Source organism: Triplophysa rosa, linkage group LG2, assembly GCF_024868665.1.
Source record: "Triplophysa rosa linkage group LG2, Trosa_1v2, whole genome shotgun sequence".
In the NCBI taxonomy this organism is placed as follows: Eukaryota; Metazoa; Chordata; class Actinopteri; order Cypriniformes; family Nemacheilidae; genus Triplophysa; species Triplophysa rosa.
The window spans coordinates 23,087,791-23,110,805 of NC_079891.1; the positions used below are offsets into that span (position 1 = coordinate 23,087,791).

The window sequence follows — 23,015 nt, forward strand, 5'->3', positions numbered from 1 at the left end:
AGCCATCTAACAACTACCAACCACATAGCAACAGGCTACAAACCCTTTAAAACACGAAACAAACTTTAGTAAAAACTTGATTTTTTTCATCTGAATGTTGACATTTGTATGGAATTGCTCACGGAGAAACAAGTCACATGCACACACACATGTGAGCACATGTGGTGAAAGAGGAAAATCTGTTGTGCTTGACTTTTTTTTGCATTGGTGTACACTTTAATACTGCTCAACCCTATAAGCACAGATTTCTTTTAGCATGTCCTACACTAGTGAACTGAAATCATTATTCTTCCTTCTCAATAAGTGGTTGTTAACCTTGCAGGCAGAAAGTAAAAGGTTGTTGGTTCAAGCCCTGCAAGACATGAGTCCAGAATCTGTCACAGTTATACTCCTGAGCAATGCCCTTAAACCTTACATGTTGCTTTAAGGTCGCTGTGAGAAGTCTACTGTAGGACATAGATCAGAATGCAAGGACCGATATCGTCCTTGTAATCTCTATCCAAAAAATCCCTATTTCTCTTTTCATGTTTTCGTTCTATCTCTCTCGTGCAGTATATTAATTTATTGTGGGGAAACAGGGACGTAAAGGGGAAGGCCGATTAAAAATGAGCACCATCTGGAATTGAGCTCCACACACAAGTAGGTTAAATGAAGTCCTGGGGGAACAGAACGGGTGGAGAGACGAAAAGAGAAATCTTATGCTTTACTTTTGAAAACATGGCCGCCTTTTTTCAGAGGAGATTGTTTGTTTTGAGGCAAACCGCTTTTTATTTTCTCTACTTTATTGTGGGGTGTCTGGGATTTAAAATGTAATATAAAATGAAAGCCAACAAAAAAGAAGGATTTGAAAATGAAATGGAAATGCATAAAGTGAGTAAGCAGAGTCAGATTTCCTTACTTTCTGTACAAGGTGCTCTCAAAGCATGCTAGCATAATGCGAATCATTGAGTTTAGCACAAACACCATGGCTGCTAAAGCAAAAGGGGGACATTGCAAATATTAAAAAACCCTAAAATGTCATTTTTTTAATTCAACTATTTTATTTTATGCTGATAATATAATTTATAACAGTGGTTTTAGACTTTTGGACCCCATTATGTATTGTTACAGATCTTTACTGATCATTCTGAGTGTATGTGGTCACATGTTCTCTGTTCTTTCACAGCTGTGTCATGTGTTCATTGCTTTTGCACACGCAGGTTTCCTGAGGGTCAAAGTTCAGCTGTCGGATGTGTTTCAGGATTTCACAGACAGAGCATAGCCGGGAATGTGTGTTGTACCCGCTCTCTCTTGCTTCCATTCCCTTTCCTTATTTTCTTATCATAATCCAGGAACTGTAGTGCACAAGACTGTCCATTCTTCACGACAGCTTAATAAACAATAACAATCTCTCAAGACCCTCCAGTTCATTTTTATCGTCAGCTCTTAAATCTTCATTCCTTTTAAAACCCTCTGTGAAAACACTCAAAACCGTGTACACAAAACCATACTATCAGCACAAGTGAACACTATCTCTGGTGTATGTCCACCCCTCTTACAAAGTAAGCTTATTTAAATTACAAGCTTTGATATTGTATAACCTACTATTATGTAAATATAGCCACACCAAACTAGCTGCTTTGTGTTTTTCTGAGCCTAAGGGAAAGCTCGTACAATATGTACAGTCCAGAACAGGATGATACATGATAATGATGCTATATTTTTATTATTGTGCATTCCTCACTGGTTTTGTGTCTTTACATCAGTCTGCTTAGCCAATTTTTGATCACAACATAGCTTTTGAAGTTAGGGAGGAATGCTGGTGCATGCGTCTTATGAATGTTCGGGGTTATTTTAAATGAGCACATACTTTGGAATGCTTGCGCCGTCAAAACAGCGTTCACGTCTGGATACTAAATCACTCGCACTGAGCCCAAATCAAAGCATTTGTATGGTGGAGTACCTACCACGGAAAGGAGAAACCACCACGGGTGAATAATGACTGACATTAATCTGGTTGTAATGTTCTGCCGGTGCTTTATTACTGCTGTTTCGGTTGGCTTTCAGTGCTCATTTAAACATTGAAGAGAAGGAATTACAAGAGTGACTTTCCACCCTACTTTGCAATCAGAAAGCATTTTTTTCTTTTTTAAAGCGACCCCCCCCCTGTTTCTGTTACATCTGTTTAGACTTGTCTTTTTTCTTCCCCACAGATGGATGCGTCTTTGCCTTTGCACGTTAAGATCGTTTTGCTTTATCTCTTGTTTGTTCCTCAATCCGTCGCTGTCCACGTCAGATGCATTTGATGGTACATTCAACGTCCGTCCCTTCGATTGTGATCTGGGAGAGGTAAATCTGCTGCGCCTCTCGCAGTTTGGTCTTTGCACCAGGAACATTCACGGGAACGGGCTTGGAAAGCTTTCGAGATCAAAGGTCAAATTCTTTTTAAGGCATAAAATTGGCTGCTTGTCTTCAGGGTTGGTCTGCTCAGATCCTCCTTACCGTTGAGTCATTATTCCAAACCCCCACCAAAAGTCCTGCGTTAGACATGTGTCTGCAAAGACGTAGTATTATGTACCTTTATTTATGTATATAGATTACAGGTTCGGTTGAAGTATTACTTTTCGAATACCCAGCACTCTTGTAAACAGATTTGTAATTTACTGTAATTAGACCACTGGCGACATAACAAATATTATTTTTCGAATATTGGAGAGTCCGGTCTTGCCCGTCTTTATGAGGAATGCTTAACATTCAAAGGTGGAGCAGCTGAATGAAGAAAACTCCCAACTGGCGCTTCTATATTATGGGGTTAACACTGCTTGGGTTTACATTAACTGCTTTTCTAGACATTATTGGCCAGATTTGCAAACGCCTCTGGCATTACTGTCAGGATTTATGTAAAGACGTGGGTCTTCCCTTTCAGACGCAAAATTTGTGGGAGGATTTTAATAAATCACGTAATGTGTTTGCGTTCATCAATTTACTGGTATTTGTGCCATTATATACACCCAAAAAAGCATGTTGTTCCCATGCTAATTTGCTCTGTTTAGTAAATCTGGCCCTATAAGACTGCCGTATCAAATGAATTTTAAGCTCTTGGTCTTTGAAAATATGTCCTCAGTTGGTCTTATATTTGTGAAGCTGTTGTTTTTAATGTCTGGTGGTTCATATGTTTTTTTGCAACAGTTTCTTGAAATATGTCATGCTCATAAAGAATGATTTGGCTTTCTCATCAGAATTGTTCTGTGTGTTTATGGCTCTGCTCTGAGGATCTTATCCATGCCAGGGAAGTGAGCAATGCTGTTGACATTAATATAAAACGGCCAGGACTTTCCATCTTGGACTTCAACTCTGTTCGAACTAAGATCGTTTTGCTATTGATAGCTGTGATGAACTCTTTAGTCAAGCTTTTTAAAGCCAACTGGTACACGCAGCGTTGTCCTCTCTATGTGTCTGTTAATATTGTCTTTGTGTTTTGTATTCTCTACACGAGCAGTTGAGAGCACAAAACGCACTTACAGTAAATGCAAGTCAGTAGTTATGATTTTGTCATTTTACATGTGTTAAATGCATGTACGGTTGGAGTCTAGCGTATCAGCTAACACTGATAATGTCAGGAGGCCTTGGGGTGCTGTTTGCCTACCTTATCAGAGAGGAAAAGAACCAGGTTATGTAAGTGTTAAGTATATGTGAGCATATTCATATAAAAGGTCAGTCAGGTTTAGAAGACATACAGAAGATCTGCTTCCATTGTTCTGTGTATCTGGTCATTGTGTAGAGTGGGTGTGCAGACAAAAATCAGCTCTTGTAACACCAAAAATGGACCGTCACAATCCCGCGGGCGGCACTGCATCAAATATTCAACTTGTTTAGAGAAGACTGTCATTCTTCTAAAAGAGATGTAGAAGATGAAAGCAAGAAGCATGCGAGTGCTTGTCTCGATCATCTTCTCTAAGGCTGATTTTAATGAGAGCTGTCAACTGCCTTTAAGTTTTTAGGTTTTGGGGTTAATAAAAAAATCCTTTTTGCACACAGGACACTGGAGAGCAGACAGGAGAATAGGGATGAGAGAGCTCTGACTACCAGCATGTTTTTTAAATCTTCTGTGACTTTTTCTTTGCTGTGGAATAGGGGTGGGCGGAATGACCAAAAATCTATTTCACGGAATGAAAAGTTTTATTTCACGGTAACGATATATTTCATGGTAACAAGCTACTATTTTAACTCTATATCTTAGAAAAATTAGGTATTAGATTGATTTCCTTTATTTATATATTACAGTTCATTTAAATGCTCACCATATAGTTAAAATGTAGAAAAGTTGTGAAAATGTAATAAAGATATCAAATTAAGTTCTGATAATGAGATTTATTATTAATTTATCTTCTAGCAATATCATATGTATACAGTAGGAAGATAGCCAACAAGTATGACAATGAAGTTTGAATATATGCACAAACAATGAGAGCACAGTATACGACTGGTGTTATAAACTGGTGTTCATGGAGTTTGTACTGTAGGTCTTTATCGCGCTTCACTCTTTATCAGATGCAAACTTTTAGTGTGTTGCAACTCTCTGTCTTTAGGTTTGTTTATTCTCGCGCTTGTCTTCGCACTGCGAGTGTCTGTCTGGTGTCTCCACACCATAGCTCCACACGCGTCTCCCAGTGGCAGCGCTCACGTGGCGAGCATCATCGCGCGTAATAACGCAAGTTTCGCCTTGGCTCGCCTAAAGTTAAACTTTATTAAAACTATTAACAGCTTTACAAAGCAACCTGTCTTCTGAAATACCTGAGAATGAGCTTTATTCTATGCACGCGCAGATCGCTGCACCACTGCATGAGCACTGCGGGTGAGAGAATCGCCGGACTGGAGCGGATCACGAAACTACAGACTGAAAGAAGGTCAAAAAAATGTTTGATTTGTTAATTTGTTATCGGTGAATTAATTCACATGTTTTTTTCATCATGACGCCCGATTTGCAGAGCGCCGAGTTAACCACGCCTACTTATTTACATTCTGCGGAATACACGGAATAGAAAAATCTCTTACGGTTGACAATTCATTCCGCGGTAACGGAATATTCCGTCATTCCGCCCAGCCCTACTGTCGAATGTAAATTAAGTTATTTGTGTAGATTCTCTAAGCTGCTGTTTTTCATGTAGTGAAAGTAAATGGTCACCACAACCATTAAACAAGATGTTAGGTCAATTGTGACTCATATCAGTCTTATCCTCGAGAAGCAAAAATGAAAATTTTGTCATAATTTCTTCATTCAAAACCTGTATATAACCCTTTCATTTGTGGAACACAAATTAAGATATTTTGAGAAATGGGTGGAAATTACTTTCCGGGTGGAAATTCTCCAAAATTCTCCTTTGCACCCGGCCTACTACCTGTCCCCTCGACCCGATCCCTTCCAACCTCCTACAGGTCTTTCTGTCTCTACGGCCTCAACTCACAGACATTATAAACACCTCCATCACCACTGGTACTGTCCCCACCTCATTTAAACAAGCCCTGGTAACACCTTTACTCAAGAAACCAACACTCGACCCCTCAAGGGTCAACAACAACAGACCAATCTCACTCCTGCCTTTCCTTTCCAAGGCCCTCGAAAGGGTAGTATTTAACCAACTCTCTGCCTGTCTCTCTTAGTACGACCTTCTGGACAGTCAGCAATCCGGCTTCAAGAAAGAACATTCTACGGAGACCGCTCTCCTGTCTGTCGTCGAAAACCTACGGCAGGCAAGGGCTAAATCCTTGTCATCTGTCCTTATTCTGCTTGATCTCTCTGTTGCATTTGACACTGTGAACCACCAGATCCTGCTGTCTTCTTTCTCCAAACCAGTGTTAATTTTGACAGCAAATTTTGATTTAGTTTTAGTCATAGTCTTTTGACGAAAATGCAATTTAGTTTTAGTCACATTTTAGTCAACCCCATCATTGTAGTTTTAGTCTAGTTTTAGTAATATATGAAAAATGAAAATTAGAAGTTAGAAATATGAAAAACATTTTAGTTGAATAAATATACATTATATTTAGTCTACTAAAATCTAAATGGTTTAAATCATTTACTTGGTGTAATTAAATGTTCCATACAAAGATTCAACTGTTTTGACATAATTTACTTCACTTTAGAATGAAATTAAACCACGTCATTACCTTTATTTTTCAGAAAAGTTCAGTAACTAGATTTGCATTGTTGGAACACAGAATATTAGACCATGAACGACATGTTCCAGTTCATTCAATCCCATTTGACTCAATTTACTCGTTAAGTAGGGCGTGTTCATTCAGTTCATTCAACCAATGAAACGCTCTGACAGGGCTCACACTCAAAGGCTATTGGCTCATGGCATGCCTCTTTTAAGAAAGAGCTGCACTGTCTTTGCTTGAGACAGCAATGGAATGAATGAGAAATAGCTTTCATATAAATTGTATTACATTTCTTTAGTCATGCAAACATGTTACATATTTGGTTCGAATGTACAGTTTGACTCACTTCATCACTTCTATAATCAGTAGAGGACAGCGCTGGTTTCTTTTGGCTGACTTTATGTTGCATTTCACGTTATGCAGCAGCTCGTGTTAAGTTAACATAGGCATATAAAAACATTTGAGCTTCCTTTGTAATGTGTTTCGGGGTGACTCACCTGCAGTCGCGCTTCAAGTTTGCGGCGTTTTACCGGCGATCGTGAAGGAAAATAAGATGCCTTGTAAACCGCGTGGTGACCCAGAATATACACTCACCTAAAGGATTATTAGGAACACCTGTTCAATTTCTCATTAATGCAATTATCTAATCAACCAATCACATGGCAGTTGCTTCAATGCATTTAGGGGTGTGGTCCTGGTCAAGACAATCTCCTGAACTCCAAACTGAATGTCAGAATGGGAAAGAAAGGTGATTTAAGCAATTTTGAGCGTGGCATGGTTGTTGGTGCCAGACGGGCCGGTCTGAGTATTTCACAATCTGCTCAGTTACTGGGATTTTCACGCACAACCATTTCTAGGGTTTACAAAGAATGGTGTGAAAAGGGAAAAACATCCAGTATGCGGCAGTCCTGTGGGCGAAAATGCCTTGTTGATGCTAGAGGTCAGAGGAGAATGGGCCGACTGATTCAAGCTGATAGAAGAGCAACTTTGACTGAAATAACCACTCGTTACAACCGAGGTATGCAGCAAAGCATTTGTGAAGCCACAACACGCACAACCTTGAGGCAGATGGGCTACAACAGCAGAAGACCCCACCGGGTACCACTCATCTCCACTACAAATAGGAAAAAGAGGCTACAATTTGCACGAGCTCACCAAAATTGGACAGTTGAAGACTGGAAAAATGTTGCCTGGTCTGATGAGTCTCGATTTCTGTTGAGACATTCAAATGGTAGAGTCAGAATTTGGCGTAAACAGAATGAGAACATGGATCCATCATGCCTTGTTACCACTGTGCAGGCTGGTGGTGGTGGTGTAATGGTGTGGGGGATGTTTTCTTGGCACACTTTAGGCCCCTTAGTGCCAATTGGGCATCGTTTAAATGCCACGGCCTACCTGAGCATTGTTTCTGACCATGTCCATCCCTTTATGACCACCATGTACCCATCCTCTAATGGCTACTTCCAGCAGGATAATGCACCATGTCACAAAGCTCGAATCATTTCAAATTGGTTTCTTGAACATGACAATGAGTTCACTGTACTAGAATGGCCCCCACAGTCACCAGATCTCAACCCGATAGAACATCTTTGGGATGTGGTGGAACGGGAGCTTCGTGCCCTGGATGTGCATCCCACAAATCTCCATCAACTGCAAGATGCTATCCTATCAATATGGGCCAACATTTCTAAAGAATGCTTTCAGCACCTTGTTGAATCAATGCCACGTAGAATTAAGGCAGTTCTGAAGGCGAAAGGGGGTCAAACACCGTATTAGTATGGTGTTCCTAATAATCCTTTAGGTGAGTGTATGTCTGTGCTTCCCCTTCTCCCAGAGACTTCTCTCTACCGTTTATATGAGATAAGCACATGCGCGCAAATTGATGTCCGCCAGGTGGGACAACAATGTTTTCGTCTCGTTTTTATTAGTTGACGAAAATGTCAGTATATTTTTATTACAGTTTTCGTTATTATGCATTCATTTTTATTTAGTTATCGTCTCGTTTTCGTCAGTGAAAACATGTCGTTTTAACGAATACTTTTCGTCATAGTTTTCGTCAACGAAATTAACACTGCTCCAAACTGGGCATCTCTGGAACTGCACTCAACTGGTTTGACTCTTATCTCACAGGCAGATCCTATAAGGTATCCTGGAGAGGCGAGACATCCAGATCTCACCAGCTGACAACTGGAGTTCCTCAGGGATCAGCTCTTGCTCCTCTCCTCTTTTCTATATATACCACCTCCCTAGGTACAATTATTAAGGCGCATAGGTTCTCGTACCATTTTTATGCAGATGACACGCATCTTTATTTCTCTTTTCAACAAGATGACCCCACCATCTCTGCCCGTATCTCTGCCTGCCTTCTGGACATCTCTTCTTGGATGAAAGAGCATCACCTACAACTCAACCTCTCCAAGACCGAACTCCTGGTTATACCGGCAGTATCCATCAATTGAACGCCACCTTACCATTCAGCTCAGATCCTCAACTATAACATCCACCAAGTCTGCGAGGAACCTGGGGGTGATGCTCGACGACCAGCTGAAATTCACCTCCCACATCGCAGCAACCTCTCGAACTTGCAAGTATGTGCTCTACAACATCAGGAAAATCAGGTTCCTGTCGGAGCATGCCTCTCAGCTGCTAGTCCAAGCTCTGGTCATATCAAGACTGGACTACTGCAATTCTCTACTGGCCGGCCTTCCAACCAGTGCAGTCAAGCCCTTGCAAATGATCCAGAATGCAGCTGCACGTCTAGTTTTCAATCAGCCTAAAAGAACCCATGTAACACCCCTCCTGATTTCACTTCACTGGCTGCCAGTTGCCGCCCGCATCAAGTTTAAATCTCTGACACTGGCCTTCAGAACGATAACGGCAAATTCGCCCATTTACATTAACTCACTGCTCCAGGTCTACATCCCCTCCCGTCATCTTTGGTCTGAAAATGAGCGATGCCTGGTTGTTCCATCACAGCAAGGCACCAAATTGCTTGCAAAACCTTTACTCACTGGTGGTGGTGGAATGAAGTACCAGCCTCCTCCTGAACTGCAGCATCCTTCACAACTTTCAAAAAAACAGCTCAAAACATACCTGTTCCGCATTTATTTGACTAACCAATAACTGTCTGACTGTGTCTAAAAAAAAATTGTTGTTGTTCATTCTCTCCTTTGCTTACTCCAGCTTTAATCCTCCTAGTAGCATGGCCTTGTAAACTAACGGTACTGTTTAGCGTGTTGACAAAATGTTTATATGCTCTCCTACTTGTAAATCGCTTTGGATTAAAGCGTCTGCCAAATGAATAAATGTAAATGTTTCAGTGGTTTTGTGCCATACAGTGGAAGTCAATGGTGTCCAATGTTGTTTGGTTACCAGCGTTCTTCAAAATATCTTCTTTTGTGTTCTGCAGAAGAAAAAAGTCATACAGTATATATAAATGGTATATACAGTAAATAAATGGAATGTTTATTTTTTGGATAAACAATTCCTTAAGTCTCAAATATTCATTCAATGATTTCTCTTTGAATGGATGAATGTGGATTATTTATCAAATTTGAGATGGATTTCAGTTCCACCTACGCCTTGCTTTCAGGACACATCAGTCAGTCTTAGTATTATTCAATCTTTGTATCCTCAGGCAATTCGATTAAAGGGATACTTCACCCAAAAAATGAACATTCTGTCATCATTTACTCACCTTCGAATTTTTTCCAAATCTGTATAAATATCTTTGTTCTGATGAACACAGATAAAGATATTTGGAAGAATGCTTATATCCAAACAGATCTTGCCCCCCATTGACTCCCATAGTAGGTTTTTGGGTGAAGTATCCCTTTAATACTCATTTTCGTATGGCTAAGGGCTTAAATGTGAAGTTAGAACTTGTTTAACATTGTTTATAATTATGGTTGTCACTTTAAACTGTATTGCATGTCAACAGCATTCACAGTGGAGTTTCTGGTAGTTGTGTGCCACTGCCTGGACCTGTAGGAGGTCTAAGATGTCATTACGATGTTCTGTCTCTGAGGGATGGATTGCATTAAACAAATACCTTCATCTTGGCCTCTTTTCCTTACTATCGGTAAAACCTAATCACAGTGTAGGAAACACTTCATTTGTTGACTGGTTTAGACAAATTAATCCGTTCTGACTGTTACATAATGAAATGAAAACCTTTATATGATTTAATTAGTAGATATGTAGAGCTTGACATTAAGCAGTGTCATGGGGTTGTCCTTTGGACAAGTAAATTTGTCATTCACTTGTCAGAGTACAAAAATTACTTGTCCAAAGATAAAAAGTATATATATTTCATGACTTTGACTTAAAATAAAATAAACTCTCGGAGCAACTTTGGAGATGAAGTTCATGTGTTCATATCCTCATACATTGCAGACGCAGATAAATCCTCGACCATCACCCGTGTTGAATGTTAAACTGTGCACATAATTCACTCAGACACGCAGAACAGCCAGATGATATTTAAATAACAGGATTCCGTGTCCGCATCTAGTTACATGGACTCATTGCGGTGCGTCATTGATTATTATCACACACAAACGAGCACAAACACGACAAACACACAGCTCTGTCTAATGCCCATATTCTTAATATTCTACATGTGTGTCGCACTGTTGTTATTCTTTTTTTTTTTCAAGTTACTTCAAGCAAGTAAAATTCTCTCTCACTTGCCCATACAAAACATTCACTTGTCCCGGACAAGCGTTAATGTCGAGCCCTGTCATGCACTACATCCTACATAGGGACCCTGTTTTAGATCCATATGTTTGGGTGGAACTGCTGGATGACCTTAATAACAGACCTGGATTACCTGTCTGTGTAAACAGATGGCCTGAGAGTGATTATTGGAATTTAGACTGCAGTCAAATCTGCAGAAAAGGCAGAATCAATAATGAACTTTAATCAGATGCATTGAAAAATCATTAGTACCTCTTTTTGTTAACATTTCATCTGTGTGTTCTAACACTCAAGCGGTGTTTTGTGAGGAATGGTCTTAGCATTGCAGTATTTGCTCTAGGAGAAGATTGATGCCCTTGTTGGAACGTCAGGAATGCTTGTACTGCGTTCACGCCAAGAGGTTGTCATCTCTCACCGTTATAAACAAGCAGAGATACTCTGTATGTCGAAGCATTGATGGATTGGGCCCCAAAAAACCCTTAAAAAGGGCCCCAAGGAATTAACATTTTACATGTTGCTACATGCTTTGGAAGTATAAAAGTTTGGGTTTGATAGCTCTATCTCATTTGATAGAGCATTGCGTTAGCAGCGCAAAGGTCAAACACACAATGATAAAATGTATAGATATGAGTGTCTGCTGAAAGCATAATAAAACTTTTTCAACCACAAAAAACTGTTTTCTTAAAGCTGCAATCTGTAACTTTTTGGATAAAAACCGAAAACGGCTATTAAGCAAGTACATTAAAAATGCAATGGTGAGCTTATAATAATGATTGAAAAGTTGGTTTGCCACAGTTTTGCAGGAGATATCAGTTTAATCTCATCGGATGTCAACCTACGCAAATAATGTAACCTGCGGTGGTTTTAGATGGATTTAGAAGCTAAAGTTATGTATTGCAGCTTTAAAAAAAACGGTTTAATAAAACTTTTCATCGAAAGCATCGGCAAAACTTGCAGCCAGTTACCACAGAAAATAATGCCTTGCCCCACAGACTTCCATTGAACAGTAAACTCATTTCTGTAGTAATCAATAATCTTTCACAAACAGATTGATAACTTTGTGTTAAACCTGAGAATTAATGCAAAACAGTGTATTTTGATAAGATCTCTCCATTTCTTCATTTCAAACAATGAACCTTGATGAATTAGATACATTAGTGTGTCAATAACTGTCCTCACACTCGGAGATCAGTATTCTCTAGATGTGAGCCGCTGAGTTAATGAACTCTGTAGAGTGATGAAATACAGATTTCCAGCTCCTGCTTCCACATGTATTTCTCTCCGTTTTTCTACACGTCAAAGAGAACTGTGAACAATACATTAGAGTTGATGATCTTGAGAGGGTCACGTTTCAAGACGCGGCACTTGACTAAAACAGATGCTTGTTTGAACGTTGCGGTAATGTTGCGGTGGTAATGAACGCAAGGTGATGCTTATGAAGAGACCTGCGTGCACACAAGGAGACTGACCCTTCATGGGATTGTAAAACGTTTTTCAGCTCATTGCATCTCAATCTCATTAACCAGTCACTTGGAGTCCATTAGGGTACTGTAATGACTTGTGTTTTATGATGTAACTGCAAAACTATTTGTTGAGATTTAGTTTCTATAATATTTAAATCAGAAAAGAATTGTAATATGTAAAGGAAATTATGGTAATAATCGCAAATGTTGCTTCATTACACAACACCTTGCATGTGAATCCAAATAACATCCATTGTTCCCTTGCCATGTTCCCACCCTAAGAATACCAAAGGCATATGGCTCCACTGCATTACCTCAGCGCACCTGACATTTATATTTCCTTCAAGTAGGTCGTGTTGTTTTCATCCAGTGTTTTCCTTCAGTTCATGTTACATTGTTCTCATCCTTCAGTGATGTGCTCTGTTATTTCTTTCCCGCTGAAGGCGCGTGTGCATGTTTTTATGAATACATGTGATGTACGTGTGCATGCACCCTTGTTTTCTACATTACTCATATTTTCAGCTTGATTCCCTCCTTCATCATTCCTGTTCTCCTTAAACCAGATGAAGAATGCATCTGCTGCATGTCTACTCACTCACTGCAGATTTTACACAGATGTCTGTGATGAGAAAGTGTGGTGGGACAAATGGAAAACCGGACTCAATATTCATATCGTCTCTTAAAAACCCTCTGAACAGCATAAACTCTGTATCTACAAAAGCTGTGAGCTATTGTTTACAGTGTGTTGTATTAACACTTGCTCTTGACATGCAGGTGTCTTGGACTTCCTCAGTCTTGTCTCGTCGTGTCGTGACCCAGCGTTCACTCAGAGCCTGCCTGCACCTGTTTGCATGCTTTGAAGTTTTTACAAGTTTGACATTGATACGAAAAAGGGGAGAGAGGGTGTGTTTGCTCTTGTGTATTGTTGGCTTTGAATTGAATGCCACGTCATTGAGTATTAGTATAATCATGTTTCCTTTATGGGTAGATGTAGAGGAAACAGAGGTCATTGTTATTGTAATGGCTCTGCAGTGGCACGACAAACCTATGTTCACAGTTACGCCTGTGGGATGGGCCTTACGTAACAGTGAAAACACTACCTGTAAAAAAAAGTGTGTGTGATACATAAAGGGAATAGAGACAGAAACCAAGATGAAAAGAAACAGGATCTTGAAATGACATTTATTTGAAAGATCAGTTTAAGGTTTCATTGCTTTTGCAGCTCACGTATTTTCCAATCACATAATGCACATTTGCTCTTTCTGCACTTATTACAAATCACATGCGCCTTCAAGGGACAGTTCACCCAAAAATACAAATTCTGTCATGATTTACTCACTCTCATGTTGTTCCAAATCTGTATAAATGTATTTGTTCGGCTGTACACCGAGAAAGATTTTTGTACGAGTGCTTGTAACCTAACAGTTCTTGGTCACCATTGACTACCATGGTAGGAAAAACGACAATGGTAGTCAAAAGTGCCCCAGAACTATTTTCTTTCCTACAGTCTTCAAAATATCTTCTTTTGTGTTCAACAGAACAAAGAAATTTATAATGCAAATTTTCCTACTATGGTAGTCAATGGTGGCCAAGAACTGTTTGGTTACAATCATTCTTTCAAATATCTTTCTCTGCATTCTGTGTATCTCATATCTTATTAATGCCATTGATCACAATCCAGACGTTCTGAATGTAATTTCATATTAAAGATAGCATAACATCCTCATCTGCTTTAAGTAAGCCTATAGAAAGAGGAAGACAATAAAGAGGAATTACAAGCGTTGGTTAAAAGAGCGACGTCTGTAGAGGAAGTCGAACAAAAGACGTGACACCAGACCGCCACCACCAATTACACACCATTGATGGTCACAACAGGGATTTCAACAACAAGCTGATGATGATGTAATTATTGTTTTGGTACTGAGCTGTGAGTCCAGAGAGGACTGATCTTTTCTTTATTACACTGTAATGAGGTCTGTGAGGGTTTACTCCGTAATGAACTTATCGTTTGATTACAGTTATGGTTTTGGCATGGTGTGAAATGAAGTCTCATGATGACATTCTGTTGGTTATCAAACATGATAATACAGTATAAGATCAATAACGAATCATAGTGTAATGTCCCATATATGAAAATACAGATGATGAAAGTAGCAGAGTATCGACATGACATGGACTGTGCTGCTGTGTTAACACAGGGTTGAGTGTTTTCCTCAGAGGCAGTAGCAGTGGTAAAAGCTCAGGGATCATCTCTTGTGGGTCTCAAAGGTACTAGACCTGATCTTTGTGACATACAGTTTCAATACAGCAGAGCGTCAGTTCCAATTAAGTTGACTTGACTGTACAGTTGCAATTTATACAACAAATTTGTAATTTATGATTTTTGGTAATTATGACTTGTATTATGAACCTGTATGACTTTCTTTCTTCCGCAGAACACGAAAGAAGATATTTTGAAGAATGTTGTTAACTGGCCACATTCACTTGCATTGGTTCTGTGTCCATAAAATAGAAGTGAATGGGGACCAGTGCTGTTCGGTTACCAACTTTCTTCAAAATATATTCTTTGGTGTTCTGCGGAAGAAAGACAGTCATAAAGGTTTGAAATGACAAGAGGGTGGGTAAATGATGACATAATTTTCATTTTTGGGTGAACAATCACTTTAATAAATGTGGATCTTTGTCATTCGTCGTCAGTCGATTATCAGTGTTTTGGAAAGTATTAAGAACATCATTTAGACAGTGCATATCTGGGTTTGTGTGTGGGTCTGTTTGTTCTGTCTTCATTTACTCATTTGACTGTAATATATTGTACCTTATCTACCCTATGACTTCTTACACAAGCACACTGATTGTTTTTTCCATCAATATTTCTTTGATTTTTTTTAAGAAAGCATATTAAAGACACTATAACCAGTTGTAAGCATCATAGCCAATCTGTCATTTACATTAATGCATTTGGGAGACCAGACCACCAAGTGAATGTTTAGCAGTTCATAGACAATTACAATTGTATGAGCTGAAACAATGGATGGACTGTTACACAGTAGTTTATTTCTTTGTAAAATCCTTATTTCTGTCTCTTAACCATTTTGACCAATACTTTACTTTACAATACCATTTTTCCATATTTAGTCTTACACCGTGTCTACACCAGACGCGACAGGTGCGACGCGACATGACAACCAGCGCCGCATCCAGTGTGGACAAAATGTAAACTTATAGTGGGTTCTGATGTCTTTTGTCGTGTCGCGCCGGTCACTTCCGGTGTAGACACGGTGTTAGAGAATATGTCAGTTTCTCCATAACACATACAATAGCTATCATTATCCATTCCTTTTTTTGTTGGCCATTCTTCATGCAACCATTTCTTGGACTTGGATTTTTACTAGTACTTTGGGGGAGGCTTTTATTCAAAGTCCATTCAAGGTATCCATTTTTTAACAGTATGTGTGTTCCCTGGGAATCAAACCCACAACCTTTGCGTTGCTAGCGCAACGCTCTATCAATTGAACTACAGAAATACCTACCAGGGTTACCCGGAAACTGGATTATACTGCCTCGGGTTTAACTGGGTTGTTTTTCCAGTCGTGCTTTGTCACTGCGGTTTTGTAGCCTGCCAGTGGCAATTGTTGTGGCAACGCACAGAACTTTGAGGAACAGGATATTTTACAATCATGAAGACTGTAAAACATTCATTTAACTAGTAAAGTGTTTCTGATTCATCGTGCTGTATTACAGAGTACAGAGATCTACTTCAAACACTTATGAATATGTCCTGTGATCTTCAGACCACCAGTATAGCCTGGACCTTTATGCTTCATCCTCCAGCTGTGAGCTGACAGGTGCTGCAGAAGAACTTTGGTGTTGAAGTAGTGGTGTTGCTAGGAGAACAGGAAGGAATCACTTTCCCACTCTGTTGAACAAAGCATTGGGATGTTTATTAGGCTCTGTTAGAACTTCAAGCCAGGGCCATAGATTCCGACATGGATCTATTTATTATGTGCCGTGAATTTGGAAAGTTTGGGTTAAAAATGCAACATGCCTTATATACTTAAGTTCAGATAAAATTTTTACCATTAGCAGTTTAGTCTGGGATGCAAGTGTTGAAAACCGTCTTTGTTATCGTAATATATCTAGTTGTGTCTAGCGTGGGCTCTTGGGCAGTTGGTGTGTGTGTGGTGCTCACGCAGCAGGGTCACGCTCTGGTAATGGATGTGCCGTTATCCGTACTCATTTCCCTGGCATGCTGGCCGATATCAGGGACAGATGCCTTGGCGACAAGCCCAGGGTAAATAAGGGACAGGAGGAGGCCATCAAATCTGCCTTTGGACAACATGCGATATGAAGGATAACAGTGTGGAAAGAGGCGATTAAACCTTATAGTGCTTATATCTAGTAAGGCAGACATAACACTGTTTGGTTCTGTGATTACAATCTTAATATTAGAGGCAGAATAGATACGACTAGAGATGTGTCTAAGAGTCTGGATGCAGAATGTTTCTGGTATAGGTCTAGTAAAGACTATGAATATTTTTTTTAAATATGAGATGCTTAAGAATGTGTGTGAAAGTGAGAGGCAATAGAAAGTTAAACAGAAAGTAATAGGAGACAGATCACAGTCTGGGAGTTAAAGCTCACCAACGTCTGTATTCTGATCTGTAGGCTTAAACATTCTGTTGAAAGTCCCGTTGCTTTGCAACACTGGCCTGTTTTGAAATGTGATTAGTCTCTGTGTTCGGTAGATTGCACAAAATTGGTCTGGCCGGACTTTCACAATGTGCAACCCGATGAACTATTCTTGTTCATGCCTTAATTTGATCTGTAGATTCATTGTGTTATTTGTTTGGGGGAGTCTGTTCTTCATAATATTTCACTGAATACATTGTCACTGTTCTCTGGAAACCAGTAACTGACAATCCAGTTTAACCAGACGATACCTTTACTGGTGCTGTGTTATACAATCCAATCCAATATTTGTCATTTTTAGTGCATACACACTGTATGCTTAAAATCCCTAAAAACATATTTTAAGATGTTAGCACGTATACAGGTTTATTAGCATCATCTGTATTGAGATTAATTGGCTTATGATTTTTACTAAATCAAATGTATAAAATGACTTTATATAATTAGGGATGTAACGATTCACCGTGAGCCGGTTGAAAATCGGTTATAATGAGTGACGATTCAAATCGGTTGAGGTGTGAACTGAATCGCAATACATTTTTTGAACAGCAGGGGCCGCTATTTTTACTGCAAATCTAAGCGTGGACATGCTGATATTTCTTAAATGCAAAAAAATCCAAGAAAATCTCAGACAGTATTAGTTTGTTTATATTAAAGAGACTTTTTTATTATTAATTTGTTATAAAATTGCAGTTTAGTTTTGTTATTTGAAATATAACATTATTTTATTATACAAAGAAACGTGAAGCATTTAAGAAATAATGCAAGGGAAGTTGTTCGTTTCTGATTTGTTTCAACTCATTTTGTAAAAATAAATCGTGAATAAATCGCATCGTGAGATCAGAATCGTGACTCGCATCGCATCGTGAGCTGAGTGAATCGTTACATCCCTGTATATAATTGCTTATGATAAACTCTCTCTCTCTCACTCACTCGATCTTTTTTCTTTTTCCACAGACAAGAGGTACAGGAGAACTGCGTTCGCTGGCGAAAGAAGTTCTCCTTTGTGTGCAAGATGAGTGCAAGTTCTACTACGGGGGTCCTGGACCCCTGCATTTGCCGTGTGTCTGTTCGCAAGGTCAGTCTCACAAATAACCACACACATCTCTGCATTTTAACTTGTGTAAATGGTTTAAGATTGTTTGAAAATGCACTGCAAAGGAATCTAATCTCATATTAATCCAAAGTGATATTAAATGTTAAAAGCCTTTGTGGTATTTACACTGATTAACAAACAGATTTTGGAGGTATTTAGTGAGTTATGCTGTTTGATTTACTTTGTACAGGATATCTGCTGTCTCATGGGTTCCTTTGCTCCCATTACCCTTTGCCACAGTGTCACCGTAGCAATGGCAAACAAATTGCATAACAAATCTGTATCCCTTTCTCTCTCTCTTTCTCTCTCTCTCTTGTCCTTGCAGGAGCTTAAAGGTGGAAAAGCTTTTTCAAAGGTAGGATTATTGATATCAGATCTATTTTGTCCCCTTTTTCTTTCAGTTTGTCTTATATAATCACTAAAGGATCAGGGAAATAGTTTCTCACGCTCTGTCTTAAGAGAGGTCTGTTTTTATTGTGTTTATAAACACAAAGTTAATTTGAGTTTCAGTATGCATTCTCAATGTCACACACAGGGCACTGTGTATACAGAAAATACTGCTTCAGCATATTCAAAAGGAAGTAATGCAATGAGTGAGAAACAATATCTATGAATCACAAATTTAAAAGGCAACATTTCATTGAGCACCATATAGTCACTTTCACACCTTTATTTTTGTCATATTACATCTTATACCTCGATTTAAAGACAATTAAAATACTAAAGCAAATCCTCTCAGAGAGCACCACATTGTAATGTTTTTTTTTACTGAGAACATTTCCTTAGTGACAGTAAAATATGTCACAATGTATACTGTACCATTATCCAGTAAATGACTTGTATAAATGGTGTTGATTGTTATAGTCATTATGGTTAAATTACTGCAGCACGAGGTGTGTTTGCACGTTTGCGTGCGTAATGAGGAGCTTGTTTTCTTTGGGAGGTTGCATTCGTGTCATTTTTCTCGTTATTTACCCATCCCATACGTCCTGAACAGGAGCAGCGTGTCAGCACACTCTGCTGACACAGGGAATGAGGGAAGTGAAATATATGAACTGTAACCGGGAAGGAGGGTGAAACGCAGGAAGAAGGGGGTGGATGTGACCTTAGGTGGGAGATAAAGGGAACCGTTGCCGTGGCAGCCATTTAATTGTTACTTTATAGTATGGTACTTTCATAATAAAAACACGTGTCATTAAAATATATACAGTTTTGAAAGTATAATAAACAGCTGTTTTGTGACAATTATCTTGGCTTTGTAACTTTTATTTCCATTTATTTCTTCATTATTGAACAGCTAATCAAAGGATTTTTAGAGCTTAAGTCTTGAGCTGTAAGTTCTTTGACCAAATCTTTTTAAAATTATGAACGGATTAACTTATTAAATTAAATCTATTGACAGGAATGCAATATAATATATAAACTGTGTCTTCAGAGGTATATAAAGACCTTACATAATAAAGTGTTATGTTTTTATTACCTTAGAAGGAGCTATTTCTATCTATATACTGTACACCGCGCATCCCTTTTCATGGAATTGGCCATATTGTTTCTACAGAAGCCCTAAACGAACAAACTGCTCTACAGAGCGAGATTCATACATACGTTATCTCCTTCGGCAAAGAAGCGAAAACATGTCGATATCTTAGTTCTGCGTCAGCCACCGTGGTGCTTTGAAAGGGAGGGGTGGAGTGAGCCATTGGTTGCAATACGCAACCTCACCGCTAGATGCCGCTAAATTTCATACACTGGACCTTTGAATGAAAATCAATTTGGTGTAGAAATGTATCATTGTTTTAATATTTTATGTATAATAGTTACTGAAAATGAAAGGTGTTCGGCTAGTAATTTAACAGTGTAATGGTGTAATCTGGATTTTACCTTCATAGCTCATAAAATAACTGGCTGGTAATTTCTAGAAAGCAGTCTGTCAATCCAGGAGGGAACAGAAAGTGCTAAAGGCAGCAATGGAAAAGTAAATATAGATAAGGAAGATATTTGTTAGTCAGCACACACGACGCGCGCATACACAGATCCGAGAAGAAATGGGGAAAATATCCTAACCGCCTGAGTTTGTCCTGTGCTCATAAAGCTGCTTTCTACCGTAAAGCTTCTTAGCAATACACACACAAACCGGTCGAAAACAGATGTGCAGTTTACAGCTTTAAAACCCCAAAGTAAAGCTCTAACCCTGTCCTTTAAACATTTAAATTTGGCACATTATATGATAAAAACGTCACTTTGTGTGTGTGTTGTGACTTTCTTCATCCCCTGAACCTGCTGTAGTATCACACATCAGTGAATTTTAAAGAACAGCTGGTCACGTGTACTGTATGAGTGCTGACTGTACATCTGTTAAAGAAAATATCAAAGATATCGGTCACTGTTGTGTCACTTATCAAAATTAATGGACATTCAAGCGAGCAAGAACAGATGAGAACCAGTTGCGAAACAACAAATCCCAACAGATTTCTTTTGACTAATTCTTAGTGTTACATTTTACTTGTGAAGCTACAGTAATGGTACAGCTGTGGAAAAATGTAAGAGCTCAGTCAAACACTGGCTTGGGAGCATGAATACTTCCCTTCTGTTTTTGTATGTCTAAAATGATAATAAAATCTTTTTTTACCTCCAGCTGGGCTTTGCTGACCTCAACTTGGCGGAGTTTGCTGGTTCAGGCTCCACTGTTCACTGCTGTATACTGGAAGGCTACGACACCAAGAACACTCGGCAAGACAACTCCATACTCAAGGTCTGTGTTTATGTAATGTGTGTATGAATATGACCAACATCTCATTTGAACAAAACATTGATTCTGTCATGTTAAATGGGCCGGGAGACACATAGTTATTATTTTAATATTTCCATTAATCCTAACATGTATTAAAGGGAAAGTTCACCCAAAAATAAAAAATGGTCATTATTTACTCACCATCGAGTTGTTCCAAATCTGTATAAATTTCTTTGTTCTGATGAACACAGAGAAAGATATTTGGAAGAATGCCTGTAACCAAACAGTTCTTGGCCACCATTGACTACCATAGTAGGAAAAATGGCAGTGGTAGTCAAAAGTGCCCCAGAACCGTTTGCTTTCCTACATTTTTCAACAGAACAAAGATATTTATAAACCATTTTTTCTACTATGTGTGGCCAAGAACTGTTTAGTTGTAAGCATTCTTATAACTAAACAACTCGAGGGTGAGTAAATGATGACAGAATTTTTATTTTTGGTTGAAGTATCCCTTTAAGATACAAGACAGGACAGCAGAAGTGAGTGTGTTTATAGAATGTATACAGACATGCTGTCCTTGCCACACAGTCACGGTCATCTTGAGTAAACACACTGTGTGGGTGACATGTGAATGGCCAAACCAGCTCATGAATGTTAGTGTGATAGACTGACTCACTGTCTCGAGGAAACTTTTTAAAGAAAACAAAGAACCCATAATGATTAATCGGAGTTATTTTCGTTATTTTGACTCATGTTGATTCACGTTTAGTTTCCCATATGATGACTTATTATCAGAACGATACCGGTGTTCATAGGCCTATTGCAATTATTATGGGATCATTTTATTCCCTCTTTTTTATTTTTCCTAGGTTACTATTGGCATGACTCTTCTGTCTGGAGATCCCTGCTTTAAAATGTAAGTGTGCTTTATATCATTCTCAGCCTTTTAAACATCTTCTGTCTGTTTGATTACCAAGCATACATAGAATATCTTTCAAGCTTGTGTGGAAGTCTGAATATAAAAGGTTTCTTTGCCCTTAGGCCTGTGAGTACAGCTAAGACCATTGCCATAGCTGGCCAGGACCCCTCCCTGCAGCTGGACCGCAAGGGAGAGGGCACAGGCGATCACTCTGTGCCATCACTTGGCAGCACCGCTCGTCGGCCAATCAAAAGCAGACCTTCTGTCAACAACTCGGGTATGACCATCTGTTTAGACCATTTTGTAAGACGTCCAGATGTACTTTCTGTTTCATTTTGTAACACTACAGAAGTGTTGCAACAGAATAACCAACTTCAGGGCTCGACATAAAGGAATGCCCGATGGGGGGCCAGCATGGGAGATCCTCGGGGCCAGTTGAGAGAACTGTCACTTGCCCGATTGGACCAGTGCTGTATCATCATGGAAAATTATTATTTGTACGTTTTTAAGACTTGCCTATTTAAATATTCCCAAGAAGATGCAAAAGAGGACTGGGGCACTTTCAAACCCATACCGGTGCGCAACATTTTGCTACGGTTTCTGGGTTGAACGACATGTTTCCTGGAAACGGTGTGCAACAGGGTTTGAGATACGTTTTCTCTTGTTTGGTGGGTGTGTCAAGAATGTCAGCCCAATCAGCAGCAACATGTAAATAACCCACGCGGTATTAAAGAGACTGCTCGCACAATGGTTCCAAGTAAAGTCGTTTACAGATGTGTCCGCTGCAGCTCGGTATACTCAACAATTGAAGATATTAGAAAACATGTATTTTGCAGTATTCAACACATTTATAACGATTTCATCAGGCTCCAAAAATTCTTGAAAAAGAACACAAAGAATGACGTTCTCAGCTGCCATAGTTCAACTCTTGCGTCATCACACCAGGATGTTCAATCGCACCTCCGTTTCCGTCTTCTTAATCAGACATATCGACACAAAATTATGCCAAAATGCCAATATTACCAAGTATCCTTGTAAAAAGTAATCAATTATGTCTTACGCGAACAAAACGCATGTGGAAACAAAACGTGTGTGTTACATTATATTATCTCTTAAAGGGGCATCAGCATAATAAACGTCTCAGTTTTGTTCATCAAACAACAAAGAACGAAGACAAAAAAAACATTCACTTATCTTCACTGATTAAATTATAACTTTAGTAAGGTTAAATATATATTGAATATAATATTATATTTAATACAGTGAAGACTATAAAGT

General features: G+C 39.0%; 1 protein-coding gene across 2 annotated transcripts in view; it reads left to right on the plus strand.

The window, feature by feature from the left end:
* Positions 1–23,015, plus strand: part of eeig1b (estrogen-induced osteoclastogenesis regulator 1b) — a 44,747-nt gene that overhangs the window by 16,287 nt on the left and 5,445 nt on the right. For both annotated transcript variants that reach the window (XM_057359997.1, XM_057360006.1), the window contains exons 4-8: positions 17,949–18,069; positions 18,413–18,442; positions 20,723–20,839; positions 21,688–21,734; positions 21,860–22,014. In XM_057359997.1, coding sequence (XP_057215980.1) covers positions 17,949–18,069; positions 18,413–18,442; positions 20,723–20,839; positions 21,688–21,734; positions 21,860–22,014 — 470 coding nt within the window. The remainder of the gene's footprint in view (positions 1–17,948; positions 18,070–18,412; positions 18,443–20,722; positions 20,840–21,687; positions 21,735–21,859; positions 22,015–23,015) is intronic.